General features: G+C 39.3%; 1 protein-coding gene across 1 annotated transcript in view; it reads right to left on the bottom strand.

The window, feature by feature from the left end:
* The window catches only part of LOC126356215 (cholinesterase-like), a 156,140-nt gene that overhangs the window by 55,543 nt on the left and 86,013 nt on the right, over positions 1-14,584 (bottom strand). Inside the window, exon 6 of the mRNA XM_050007027.1 lies at positions 13,693-13,895. Within this exon, the coding sequence (XP_049862984.1) occupies positions 13,693-13,895 (203 nt within the window). The remainder of the gene's footprint in view (positions 1-13,692; positions 13,896-14,584) is intronic.

The raw sequence follows: 14,584 nt of genomic DNA on the forward strand, positions 1-14,584 counted from the left end.
AGACCCTGCATTGCATTAATAAGCCAAGTGTAGTGGACTGAGGGATTATTTACCAGTTCATGTAGCCCTGACTAACCTTTTGTTACATGTATTTTATTCTCTGTTTCTATGTAAAACGATTCCTTTGCACCACTCACCAATTTTATTGGTTTTAATTTGCTTTAATGTGAGGTTTGACTTACAGTATAATGTAATGAGGTTACTAGTTAAGGTCATGTGTGTTATTCTTGTGAAATGAAAAAGATATGTCAAACCTATAAAGTGAAAGAATAATTCTTTCTCTGTAAGATAAGACATCCACCTTGAAATGTTATGTCTAAAGACACTACCACACAGCACACAGTATGAGTGACTAGCTGTTGGCAGAGGACACAGATGGTTCACCTTAGTAGAGAGTATAGAGGACGAGTTTATTAAGTAGAAAGAACCCATCACATTCAGAGAATCTGATGGAAGAATATACCCATCATTGGGATGCATTACAGAGAATGAGCTTTTAGATACCTCCCTAAACTTGTAGAAGTCTGCAGTACCTCGAGCATGGCGAGATCTGCTCCACATACATTGATGAGTCCATCAGGTGTTATACAATCAACACAAGCAACCAATGAGGTGAGAATGATACGACCTATGCCACTATGGCTAACAATTATGAGAGAAACCATCACATAAATAGGTATGTTGGTTCCTCTGTGCACTAAGATGAGTCCAAAACAGTCTAGCCTCGATGTCAAAGATGTTAAATTTCATTTTTACAGAGTGAAAGACATGTCTTTCCAATATCAATAATTGTAGTGTAACATTAGCAAATTAGAATGTGTGTAACAGATGTTACTGTGGCACTGTCAACATTGTAGATTAAATACTTGCCAAAATTTATCAAATTATAAGTACAAATATTATTTTTCATGAACTCCCCCAGCAATTATGGTGTAGGCATCTTTAAAATATTTATAACAAATAATGTTTTATGATGAAATTGTAAGTTATTTTATTATTTTTAGTAATGTTATCTGGTGTGAAAATTATTACATTTCCGAGTCTAAAAGATACTTTTAGAACTGTTGTACTAGATGGCTCGTTCTCATTAACTTATTTAATCCATCATAATCATATTTATAATCTACACGAAATTTGATGTTATTATGATATGATTTGCATTTAATATTTTTAATTAAGTCTATTTTTACAGTTTTGTATCTCTTTTACTTATCTACATGAATAATTTCCATTTCTATTGTTATGACTGAAACTCACATTTTGTTCATCAGATGTAGGTGAAAAATATCTGTTATAACTATTTATTTTAAATTAGATTATTTTCCATCATTCGGATGCTTGATAGTTCAAAGTGTTCTGTGTCTTGTTATTAATTTTCTTGAAATCAAATAGTCTATCTTAAACTCATAAAATCAGTAAGTTACAGACACATATGATGTAAAATGTTGTATTAACATACCTGAAGGGCTTGCCACAGTGATGATCAGTTTTCAGTTACAATAGACGTCTTCCCAGCTTGATGATCAGTTTTCAATTAGAATAAAAATGTTTAAATTTTGGGAATTTATGGCTCGGTCTTGTGAAAAGACAAGCAACAAGGCTTCATCATGAGTTTACCCTACCACATTTCATGTAGAAGTTCTTTATTTGCTTTTTCTTATGAAGTATCTTTGTCTTTTGAAAAGTGTTATGATTTTATGTAACAGTTTGTATAGTCTTCTATTGGCCTCCACCAGAGGACGTTTCAAATCTATCACGTTCGGGAATTTCATTTCACGACCATATTTTACTTTTAGTAGATCTAGATAGTTACTTTTGGCAATACTTTGTGGGTTTCTACCATACTCACTTTCGATTTAGATATACAAACACTGTGAGCAACCTCTTAGCATGGTCACTGAGGCATTTTTGTTTCCTTAAATTCAGTTTGATGTTAACCAATGGGAAGCCTTCGTCGGTTAGTAAGCATAGGGCAGTTTTGTTTGAAATAGCATTCACCATTCTAGATCAGGGTGCCACACATGGAGTTATCTTCTCTGTTACGACTTGGGAAGATGACTGGCTCTGTCTGGTGGTGGCTTCTGCTGGTGTGGAGATCCCATATTGATGAAATAAACGGGTGAAATCGTTTCAGTTATAAGTCATAAGTTAAAAGGTTACCCCAAGTGGCTACTTCAGGACTCCTTGCGAATTTCTACATGCCTTACATCTGCTTACCACGTGTTGGAGTCAACGTATCCTTACACATAGTGCAATAGAAACTTATAGGTTAATCAATTTTCATTAAATAGAAGCTGATTATAGTGTCAGCCATTATCTTTTAATGTATAATGTTGTAATTACAAAGTTATCATCCTCTTCTGAATTGTGGAAGTGTTATTGCTTTGTTTAGAGAGACATATCTCGAGTGTTCCTTGCTAAACTAATTTTATTATCTGCTACATTGAGAATTACTGTGGGCTTTTACATCAGTTCCCTTCTTTTTGTAAGAGTGTGTTAATATAAACGGTATTGCCTCTGAACTAATCTGTGCACAACTTGTCATTTCTATGTAACTAATGCACGACCTCATACCATGCAACAATACTATGTTACTGGTGCAATTAGTTGATTCTAATCTTGTGAATGACACCATATCACATTGTGTGCCTACCTTATTGCTGCAGCTAGTTGTTTATGATCATGACCAATGAATCTTCTGATGTATCAGGCGACACACAGTAAAATAAAGTCTCAAAATATTGTTTATAAGAAGTGTCTTTTAGCATACTATCAGATTAGTGGTCCATGGAATTAGATCGATGAATGCTGCTTCGACAATGACTGTTAATTAAATGTGCTGTGGAGTGATCAAACATTTTATTGGAATATTAGATGGAAATTAGATTTATAATTTATGTTTTAATTTTGATATCTCAGTTACTCTCTTAAGCTTAATATTAGTAATTAGGTATCCAACGAACATACTCACGACCACTGCTGGATGCTATAAGTAGATTTTCAAACACTTACACACTTATTGAGTTCTTAATTAATTTCTTTATGAATCACTAATCACTGCTTAATGTTCAAATGGTAATTAATTAAAAGTCGGTTTCAGTGTGTGTGTGTGTGTGTGTGTGTGTGTGTGTGTGTGTGTGTGTGTGGGAGAGAGAGAGAGAGAGAGAGAGAGAGAGAGAGAGAGAGAGAGAGAGAGAGAGAGAGACTACTATCTATAGATACCATCATGTGCCAATTTTCATTTCTATATTCGGTTCTAGTACGCTCTAGAAGTATCCAAAAATGTTAAAAATCATTGTACTGGAATGTTCTGTAGCTGTATATATACTGTACGTGTTCTGGCCGGAGCAGATCGCTCCTCGCTGTTGTGTGCGCAAGTGCTGAATAAACTTTCGTTAGGTGAAGTAAGTGTTCGTCATTCTTCTAATTACACCTACTTCTATGTGACATTATTCTGGTGGAGACCCTGGATACTGGAACATGTAATAGCGCACATTTTCTACGACACAGTGGCTCCCATCAGTCACGTCAGGGTATCCGTTTACGTGGCGGGAAACCCGAGTTCGAGCCATATTCAACAGATTACGATCTATCGGAGGCACAAAAAGAAGTGGACGTTACGATGACAGCAACTGTGTGGCATCACATCACACATCTTTTCGGTTTCTATGGTGACAATGGCCAAGATCCAAACATGTGGCTGAAGGTATATGAGCTTATAGATACATGTACCAAATGGGATGACACCGTGTGTTTGGCTATGGTATTTTTCTACTTGGAGGGCACTGCCAGGCCGTCGTATGAGAACGGGGAGATGTTCACAAACTGGGAAGTATTCCAGGCGCAACTGCGCAAGTATTTCGGCGACACACAACGATAGAAGAGCAAGGTTGAAGATAAATTAAAGTGCAGGGCACATCGTCCAGAAGAAACTACAGCATCATACATTCAAGACGGAGCTGAGTAAAATAGAGGATCCTAGAATGAAGGAGGAATATAAGGTTGCACATTTCATGAAGGGTGTTGCTGAGGACTTGTATCAAGTCCTACTCCTGAAGGAGGTTTAGACAGCAGAGGACTTCATAAAATGGTGAAAGTATATCGAGAAAATGCATCGAAAAAGAATTACACGCCAAGAAGCTCGAATGGCTTCCAAACGTCGTATCGATGTCCGTGATGCAGGAAGCAACTGATATCACAAGTATTCTTCGTCAGATAAAGAGAAAGGAATTTCAGAAGGCACTTGTTTTGCACGGCGAGCAAAAACCCGACACGCTTATAGAGGTCATAAGGGAGGAAGTGGAACAGACTTTGAACCCAGTCTCTCGTCCTTAATTTCCCTTTAAAACGGTGAAAAAGTTGAGACCCAGACGGAGTTACTTTCCCACAATGCCTCATGAGGAACCTGGTTGGGCACCAAGGACGACTGACGTCTAGAGGACCCAGGATAAACTACCAGTATGTTTCCACTGTGGACGACCGGGACATGTGGTGCGCTAATATCGAGAAAGAAGGCGGATATTTGATGACGCCCGCGTCAGAGGACAGCAGACCGATCTTAGCCGACACCAACACTTGGGACGACGAAGATGAACAAGAAGATGTGGGTTCAGGACGACTTAGATCACGATCGCCGCAAGCTAGCAGCTGGAGAGGACGCTCCGCAACACGCCGATCGATCGATGTGTCCATCGCCGTTTAGAAGCTCCAGACTATCACCTAGCCAACGCAGGCTGGAAAATTAAAGGGTGCAACCTTCCTAGGAAGTGAGACCGCCGAAGAGAAAAGTCCTCCGCCATCGATCACTACAAAAATGGTAGTAAACTACGTCGATATCCTCATGGATGGCCCACCAGCCCAAGCTCTTGGATTCTGGAGCATCATATTCAATTATTTCCTGTGTGTGTGTGTGTGTGTGTGAGAGAGAGAGAGAGAGAGAGAGAGAGAGAGAGAGAGAGAGAGAGAGAGAGGAGAGAGAGAGAGAGAGAGAGAGAGAGAGAGAGACTTTTTCCATATTATCTGAGGTGTAAAGTTTTCTGCTTGCTGTATAGCTTAAAAGTTCAGGGTTTAACAATCACTACTTGTGGGTGTAGTTCAGTCCTTTATACACTATATGTAGCTCCCCAACTGATGCTTCACATATAAAACTTGATTTATTTGGGATGTATTTACTTTAATAAAAAGGTTTTCGGTTGTGTGAATATCATATTAACTCAATTTCCATTGTATTGATAATTTATATATGACATACTCTCTATTTCATAGGCTTGTAAATAGTTTCTGCCCTTGATGTTCCTTTTTTATTGTAATACTATATCTTCGTAGATGTATTCAGTTTCAACTTTTTTAAGCATATTAGTGGCTGCTTGAGCATTATAACCATTAGCTACAGCTACATACTTCGAAATGGCCACTTTTTTTCTTTTCTGCTTACTGAATACTAGTTTAAGCAATACGTAGATGGTGTACGAAAGTGAGCCATGTTGTATATTCTATGATGAAATTTGTGCAAATCGGTCTCATGCAATGCCACAGTTATCTTCAACACTAAGGTTTAGTTTCTGATGGAAAACACGAGTATTGTGGCAAATTCATTTGTCTTATTCACATTCCATTTTAAAAATAAAATCGAACTGAACTGAATGTAAAATCTGTGAACACCACCTGCAAGAATCGCATGAAAAACTGTGTCGCCAGTGATGAAATCTTTTCCGTTGATAATGGAGAAACGTTACATGAAACCATTTTCAACCCAACGTGAAAATTTATGGTGTTTTTAGTTTGATAGAAGACCAGGTAGAACTGCAGACGTTATGCGTTTACAGTATCGAAAGCAAATGGGTATCGCACTTTATCGGAGAGAGAGCGATGCATCTCGTAGTGCCATATGGAACACAACAGGTATGTTCGAATAGGGCAGACAGTCAAGTCCGTGGCAGCAGAGCATAGCTTCAATAAGGGCCACATATTCGACTTATAATTAAAGAAGGAGCTATGCAGTGTGTTTGGGTTCCGGGGCCTGATTGTTAAAAAAGCGATAGAAATACGTGTACACAACATGGGTTTCAACTCAGCACACAAATGCGAAATAGCTACCGCAACGGTCTTTTCTGAAGAAGGCAGTGTCCGCGGACAGAGTGGACAGACATAGCGACTAGATGCCTTCATCGTCGCCACAGTGCGTTTCCCCACCGCTAGCTACTCCACACTCCCCCTCCACCATAGCAACACCCTCTTCTGGATTGGCTGCCCACTGATGAGGTCAGTGGTCCAGTGGATATATAAATATGCAGCCAGATAATGGCTTTTTTTTGTCATCAGGCTTCTGACTGCTTTGATGCGGCACGCTAGCAATTCCTCCCCGGTGCTAACCTCTTCATCTCATAGTATCACTTGCCACTCTACAGTTTTTGCCCTGTACAGCTCCCTCTAGCACCATGAAAGTCAATCCCTCATGTCTTAATAGATGTCCTGTTCATCCTGTCCCGTCTCCTTATTGGCATTTTCCGCATATTCCTTTCCTCTCCAATTCTGCGCAGGACCTCCTCATTCCTTAACGTATCAGTCCACCTAATTTTCAACATTCGTGTGCAGAAACACATCTCAAATGCTTAGATTCTCTTCTGTTCCGGTTTTCCCACTGTCCATGTTTCACTACTATACAATGATGTACTCCAATCGTACATTCTCAGAAATTTCTTCCTCAAATTAAGGCCTATATTCTATATTAGTAGACTTCTCTTGGCCAGCAATCCTCTTTTTGCCATTCATTGCCATTTTACTGCATACGTAGACGAATTCATTAACTTCATCTACTTCGTGATCATCAATCCTGATGTTAAGTTTCTCGCTGCTCTCATTTCTACTACTTCTCATTTCTTTCCTTTTACTTCGATTTTCTTCCGTACTCTGTACTCATTAGACTGTTCATTCCGTTCAGCAGATCATGTAATTCTTCTTCACTTTCACTCAAGAGAGCAATGTCAGCGCGAATCGTATCAATGATATCATTTCACCTTGAATTTTAATTCCACTCTTGAACCATCCTTTTATTTCCATTATTTCTTCCTCGATGTACAGATTGAACAGTAGGAGCGAAAGGATACAGCCTTGTCTTACACCCTTTTTAATACGAGCACTTCGTTATTGTTCGCCCACTTTTATTATTCCCTCTTGGCTCTTGTACATGTTGTATATGACCCATCTCCCCCTATAGCTTACCCCTACTTTTCTCAGAATTTCAAACATCTTGCACAATTTTTGTTGAACGCTTGATACGAACGTGTCTTGATTATTTTTTTTTTGTTGTGTTCCTACCATTATTAACCGCAACGTCCGAATTGCTTCTCTCGTGCATATATCTTTCCTAGCGTTAAACTGAACGTCATCTAGCGCATTCTCAAGTTTCTTTTCCATTCTTCTGTAAATTATTCTTGTAAGCAACTTAGGTGCTTGAGCTGTTAAGCTGATTGTGCAGTAATCCTCGCACTTGTCAGATCTTGCCGTCTTCGGAATTGTATGGATGATATTTTTCCGAAACAAACTGCCTATTGCCTTCTGTCTCAGGTTCTTCGGCCGACGTTCATCCGGTGGTGAACTAGCAATGGAGGGTGAAGCTTTGACAGTGCCAGCCACTCCTGCTGGCGAAATGTCAGTAAAATCATCAGATGAATGTCGGCCGAAGAACCCAAGACAGAAGCCAATAGGCAGTTTGTCAACCAATGGCGACAAAAGCCTTAACCATTTTGTATTTTTCCAAAAGTCAGATGATATGTCACCAGATTCATACATTCTACATACCAATGTGAATAGCCATTTTGTTGCCACTTCCCCCAATCATTTTAGTAATTCTGATGGAATTACCCTTGAGTCTTATTTCATCCTGTCCTCCTAAGCTATTTTAAATTCTGATTGTAATACTGGAACCCCTATCTCATGTAAATCGACTCATCTCTCACAAGACAAATCTTCCGCGTCTAGAGGCTTTCAAAGTATTGCTCCCACCTATCCGCTCGCCCCTCTGCATTTAATAGTGGAATTCCCGTTGTACTCTTAATGCTATCATCCTTGCTTTTAATGTCACCGAAGGTTGTTTTGACTTTCCTGTATGCTGAGTCTGTCTTCAGTCATTTCTTCTTCGATGTTTTCACATTTTTCCTGCAGCCATTTCCTCATAGCTTCCCTGCATTTCTTATTCATTTTATTCCTCAACAAGTTGTATTTCTCTATTATTGAGTTTCCCGGAACATTTTTGTACTTCCTCCTTTTATAGGTCAATTGAAGTATTTCTTCTGTTACCCATGGTTTCTCCGCAGTTACGTTCTTTGTACCTGTATGTGTTCCTTCCCAACTTCTTTGATGGCTCTTTTTAGAGATGTCCATTCCTCTTCTACCGTACTGCCAACTTAGCTATTCCTTACTGCTGTTTCTATAGCCGTAGGGATCTTCAATCGTATGCCGGCCCGAGTGGCCGAGTTGTCGAGTGGCCGAGCGGTTCTCGGCGCTACAATCAGGAACAGCGCTGCCTCTACGGTTGCAGCTTCGAATCGTGTCTCAGGCATGGATGTGTGTGATGTCCTTAGGTTAGTTAACTTTAAGTAGATATAATATCTAGGGGACTGATGACCTTAGAAGTTAAGTCGCATAGCGCTCAGAGCCATTTGAACCATTTTTGATCCATCTTCAATCGTATCTCGCCCTTCCTTAGTACTTCCTTATCCCATTTCTTTGCATATTGATTCTTCCTGCCTACTCTTCGACACTACTATACTGTGAGCTGAGTCTACATCTGCTCCTTGGCACAATCCAGTATCAGATTTCGGAATCTCTGTCTGACCATGTTGTAATCTAACTGACATCTTCCCATATCACACCGTCTTTTCCAAATATACCTCCTCCTGTTTTGATTCTTGAACAGAGTATTCCTTATTACTAGATGAAACTTGTTACAGAACTCAATTCGTCTCTCTCCTCTCTCATGCCTTGTGCCAAGCCTATATTACCCGGTAACCTTATCTTCTACCCGTTTCCCGTACAACTTCATTCCAGTCCCCCATAACTATTACATTTTCATCCCGTTTTACATGCTGTATTACCCTTTCATCTTCAGCTTGCGACGTCGGAATGTATACCGGAATTATCGTTGTCGGTTTGCTGTCGATTCTGATAAGAGCAACCCTGCCACTGAACTGTTCACAGTAACATACTCTCTGCCCTATCTCCCTGTTCATAACGAACCCCACTCCCTTTATACCAATCCCTGCGGCAATTGATATTACCCTATACTCATCTGACAGGAAATCCTTGTCTTCTTTCCACTTCATTGACCGCTAATACATCTAGATTGAGCCTTTGAATTTTTCTTTTCAGGCTTTCTAGTTTCCGTACCACGTTCAAGCTTCTGACATTCCACACTCTTACACGTAGAACGTTATCCTTTCGTTGATTATTCAACCTTTTTCTTGTGGTAGCCTCCCACTAGGCAGTCCTATCCTCGAGAAACAAATGGGGGACTATTCCGGAATCTTTTGCCAATGGAGAGATCATCAAGACACTTCTTCAATTACAGGCTACATGGCCCTTGGATACAAGTTACGTGTCTTTCATGAAGTGGCTTCCAATGCCTTCTGCATCCTCATGCCGCTGATCGTTGCTTATTCTTCTGCCTTTAGGGAGAGTTTCCCACCCCTACGACAAGAGAGCGCCCTGAACCTTTCTCCGCTCCTCCGCCATCTTTGAAAAGGCCGCTGGCAGAATGAGGGTGGCTTCTTACGTCAGAAGTCTTCAGCCGCCAATGCTGATTATTAATCAAAAGCAGTGACGGGATTCGAGCCCGGGACCGAAGACGTATTGATTATGAATTAAAAACGTTACCCCAGACCACTTTTGTATGATGGGTAAAAAAGTGGTCGATACGTTCCTACATAACAACGGCACAACTTGGCTGATACCCCAACCATATGCCGAGAAGGCCTCCAGTAACATTGGTCTTCACTGTGACTTCAAGAGTTCTGTGTATTTCAAGAATTATGAAGACATGGATTGATAGGCTCAGCCCCACCTGGTGGAAGGCCAACTTAGCAGCTCACCACAATTACATGTATTTTATATGCTGTTATTTTACGTGTGATGAAAGAGATCGTTCAATATAATTATTGACTTTTGACAACTAATGACTAATCAATGATAATATTAAGAATTTTAAATTTTTGACATTTTTGAAAAGTCTTACTCACTTACTTAGAGACTTATATTAATGATTTATTTCCATTCATAGACACTAATGTTACAATTAAGTTATTGAAATTTGTGACAATTTACTACTGATCCTATTAAAAATAAGTACTCTCTTTAAGCATAGATTTGCAGCATCTCTCATGATAATGTTGCTATTGTTCTGGTTTGGCGCAGTTCTCCATGCTAGTCTATTGTGTGCAATATTCTTCATCTCTCAGTCTACATGCCCGCTTACAATATTCAAACCTTGGTCTACTTCTATAAGTTTTACACCATACGCTCCATTACCAAACAAAGAATTCTTTGATGTCTAAGGTGTGGCCTATCAAAGGACCCCTTCTTCTACACAAGTAATGCCCTAAACTTCTCTCTTCCAAATTCGCTTCAGTATATCCTCCTTACTTATTGGATCTATCCACCTAAACTGCACTGTTCTTTTACAGCACTGTAATTCAGAACCTTCTGTTATCTTCTTGTCGTAATAGCCTTTCATTCACTTTTACATTCGTACAAGACCTCGCTACAGAAAAAACCTCTAGTAAAGACTTCCTAGCTTCCTCATTTGTGTTAGACATTTCTCCCACTCAGAGATGATTTTTCTTGTTAATTCCAGTCTGTATTTTATAATTTCCGTACATTTGCAATCATTAGTTTTATGCAGCCCGAAAACAAATCTCATCTACTAATTTTATTGTCTCATTTCCCAAACTAGCTCTACTTCGACTACATTCCATTAGCAAGATTTATTTTTAGTGATGTTCATCTTATAACATTTTTTCAAGCCATTGTTCATTCCATTCGAAGGCCTCAGCCTTTGCTGATAGAATTACATTGTAACTGGCGAACGGTTAAGTTTTTATTTATTCTCCATTAGCATTAATTCCTTCCCAAATATCTCATGGTTTTCATCACGGCTAGCTCAGTGAACAGATGGAGTAACGTTTCGGATAGGCTACAACACTATATCACTCCCCTCTTGTAACTGCAGTCTGATTTCCGCACAAGTAGCAAATACCCTCTGGACAAAGTTATTTTATCCCTGCCATCTTCAGAACTTCAAAGAGTGTACTCCTGTGAACACTGTCAAAAACTGTCTACATTTTCAGATTCTATTAACATCGGTTTGCTTGTCATCAACTTATTACAATTAGGATTTGTTTGTTTGTTGTTGCTTTGGCGTGCAAAACAGTTGAGGTCATAAGAGCCGTAGACGTAGTGTGATTACTGCCTCAGGTGTTTCGACATTTTTCTTGATCTACTCCAAGATCTGACTCTACGGGTTTCTCCTTACTACTGTAAATTATTGCTGTTAATATTTTACAAACACGACTTATTAAACTGACAGTCAGTAGTATTCACACCTGTCAGCACCTGTCTTTAGTGGAATTGGAATTCTTACATTCTTTCTGAAGTGTGAGGGTATTTCGCATGTCCCCTATGTCTTACACACAAGTTGGAATTTTTTCAACGTGGCTGGTTCTCCCAGTGGTTCAGTAATACAGAGGGTACCTTGTCTACATCAAGAGCACTGTTATTAGAGGTATGTCCTTCAGTGTTCGGCTGACTTTTTTGACGAATGTCATGTCTCAAGTCTCCAGCCACCTCATATGCGCTTTAAAATTCGTCCTCAAGTTCGTTCTTTTACACAGACCTTCTATGTATTCCTTTCACTAAACAGCTTTACCTTCTTTGCTTAGTAATGGTTTGTCGTCTGAGCACTTGTTTTTCATTCAGTAGCTTCACTTATCGATAGTGATCTCTATAATTTTCCTATTCTTCCCATAATTAGACTTCATGGTACAGCCTTGCCTTTGTCGTCTACCAATCCACACAAAGCTATTTTTCAGTTTCTGCCAGTAACACTTTCCACGCACCTGTATTCCCTTTCGCCAACTCCATTTACTTTATCTTTAAATTTTGACTTTTCGGGGGTTACATGCAGTTTCTCCTGTGTTATCCAAGTTTTTTAAATTAGTGCTTGTCTTCTTATCGATACAATTCTCCTCGTCTTTCCTATTTCATTCCTCAGACCTACCCATTCGAATTCTGTAGTACTCTTATTAACAGTTTCAGTTCAACGCTGACAAACGCTCCCTCTGAAACTCTCACCAACCCTTGATTCCTTCAATTTATCCAGGTCCATCTCTTTAATTTCTCACCCTTTTGCAATTTCTTCAGTTTTAATCTGCAGCTCGTAAACAATAAATTGTGGTCGGAGTCCACATCCTGGAAATGTTTTACACTTTGAAATCTGGTTTTGTTATTTTCGCGTTATCATTATGTCATCAACCTTAAATCTTGCAGTGTATCAGAGACCATCCACGTATATAACCTCGCTACGCGACTCTGTAACAAAGTGTTAGTGATGACTAAAGTACGCTCTGTGTAAAATTCTACAAAGTGGCTTCATCTTTCACTCTTTTTCCTTTGTCCATGTGCTCCAAATACCTTTTCCTTCTCTTCCTTGTACTACTACCGAATTGAAGCCGCCCACCAAAATTAAATTTTCATGTCTTGAAACTATCTGAATAATATCCTTTGTTTTATCATGCATTCTTGTAGTTTCTTCATCTGCGGACCTAGTTGGGATACAAACATGTACCACTGTGATGGGATCTGGTTTGCAAGTTTATCTTCGCTACAACAACGGGTTTAAAATGCTCTTCGTAGCAATATACCTGTATTCCTTTTGTTTGTTAAGGTTTAGGGCTAATACTGCATTACCCCCCATCCAGTTTTGTGTTGATGATCCAGTGCTCACAAAACCTAAAATCCTGTTCTTTATTCCCCTAGCAAATTAAAGGGTCTAACATTCCACGCAATTTACTCTGCCAGTCCTAGTATTCCTTGTGACGACGTCCGCCGTCCAGAGATCCAATTGGGGAACCATTTTATCAACGGAATATTTTACATAAGAGGAGCCCATCGTCACAAACTGCAAGGTCTTAGCACAGAAAGTACTACAGTAGCTGTACCTTTTTTTCAATAGGTTACGGTACCACACCAGTAAGTCCATGTTGGCTAAACTTGAAGTCTTAACGACTGTTTCCCCTACATTACTGAAAAGGCTGTTGTTTCTCTTTAGGAACCACAAATTAGACAGACCTCTCCGCAAAGAGACCTAAATTGTGATTGCACGTGTTATCTGCGTTATTCAGGCAAGAAGTCAGCCCGATATCGATAAGGTCCATGATTCACATGGGACTCAAGACATTTCGTCGTCTATAACCAGTTATCAGTTTGAAGAAACCTAGAAGATATAGCTAAAATTGACAGCTATCATTTTAAAGCTACTTGTAGTGTACCTCAAAACAAGTCTGCGTCAAAACTATTTAAATTCCCGTTAAATGTCTCTTGTGTGAGACACACCCTTTCTCCTACCATCACAGCTCAAATCTTGTTCACCTTTTCGATCATATGCAGTGCACAGAAGGAAAAAGTTGTATTTTTACGTACCACGTCTGTCTGGATCAGTGAGTCGTTTACCAGAAGGTCTGTTACGTTCACAGATTGCAGAAAGTCGAGCAGCTGTTGCGAATCGTCGGTTTCGTAGCCGAGGGTGGCTCCTAGTTTGAAAGAATGAGTCCTGGCATTTGCTGTTGAGAGCGGGTTTGCGACGACGAAGTTACTACTCTGAATAATAGCTCTTGAGAATAGACCTGCAAAAGGACATATTACACATTTCAGTTAGTGTCGGTGATGAGAGGTGTGTCATAGGTATTGCACTCAAACAGAAGCCTTGTGACTTATTCACCTTGTTACTGTCCCTCTGAAAGTGCGCATCAGTGTACGCTATTCCTAGGGAAAGTAATAGGTAATCAGTTGTTAATAGGAAAGTGAATCAGTAAAAAATAGTCGTGTAAACTGACTACTGCACATAATGTATACCTTCGATCTGATGCAAAAATATTTTGGTGGATCATCGAGACTCTGATAAGGCATAATCCTCAAATTACAGAAAGCAATAAATTTTTACGATATAACTACTGCATGACATGATTAACATCTCAAGTTCAAACGATTAACTAAGGTAAGTACTTGACAAAGAAAAAGGAAAAAATAGAGAGTTAATAGCATAATAAGTATTCGTGCATAATTCGAGAAAGCAACTAAGCCTTGTGTTCAAACAAAAAGGAATTCAGGAAGCTCCAATGTGGATTCCTTTAGCCCTTTGTGAGGGACTAAAACAACTTTGAACGATAGAAACTCTGAAGAAGAGTATTCTGTATCTGAAAACAGCAGCAATACAAGAAAAGCAAGACGGAAAATTTGCAAGATTTGAAAAACAAGAAACCTTTAATTGAACGCATAAGATAATAGTTAATCTGTTAAAGAAATCTATTGGGGC

The sequence above is a fragment of the Schistocerca gregaria genome, chromosome 3 (genome assembly GCF_023897955.1).
Source record: "Schistocerca gregaria isolate iqSchGreg1 chromosome 3, iqSchGreg1.2, whole genome shotgun sequence".
NCBI classification, from domain to species: Eukaryota; Metazoa; Arthropoda; class Insecta; order Orthoptera; family Acrididae; genus Schistocerca; species Schistocerca gregaria.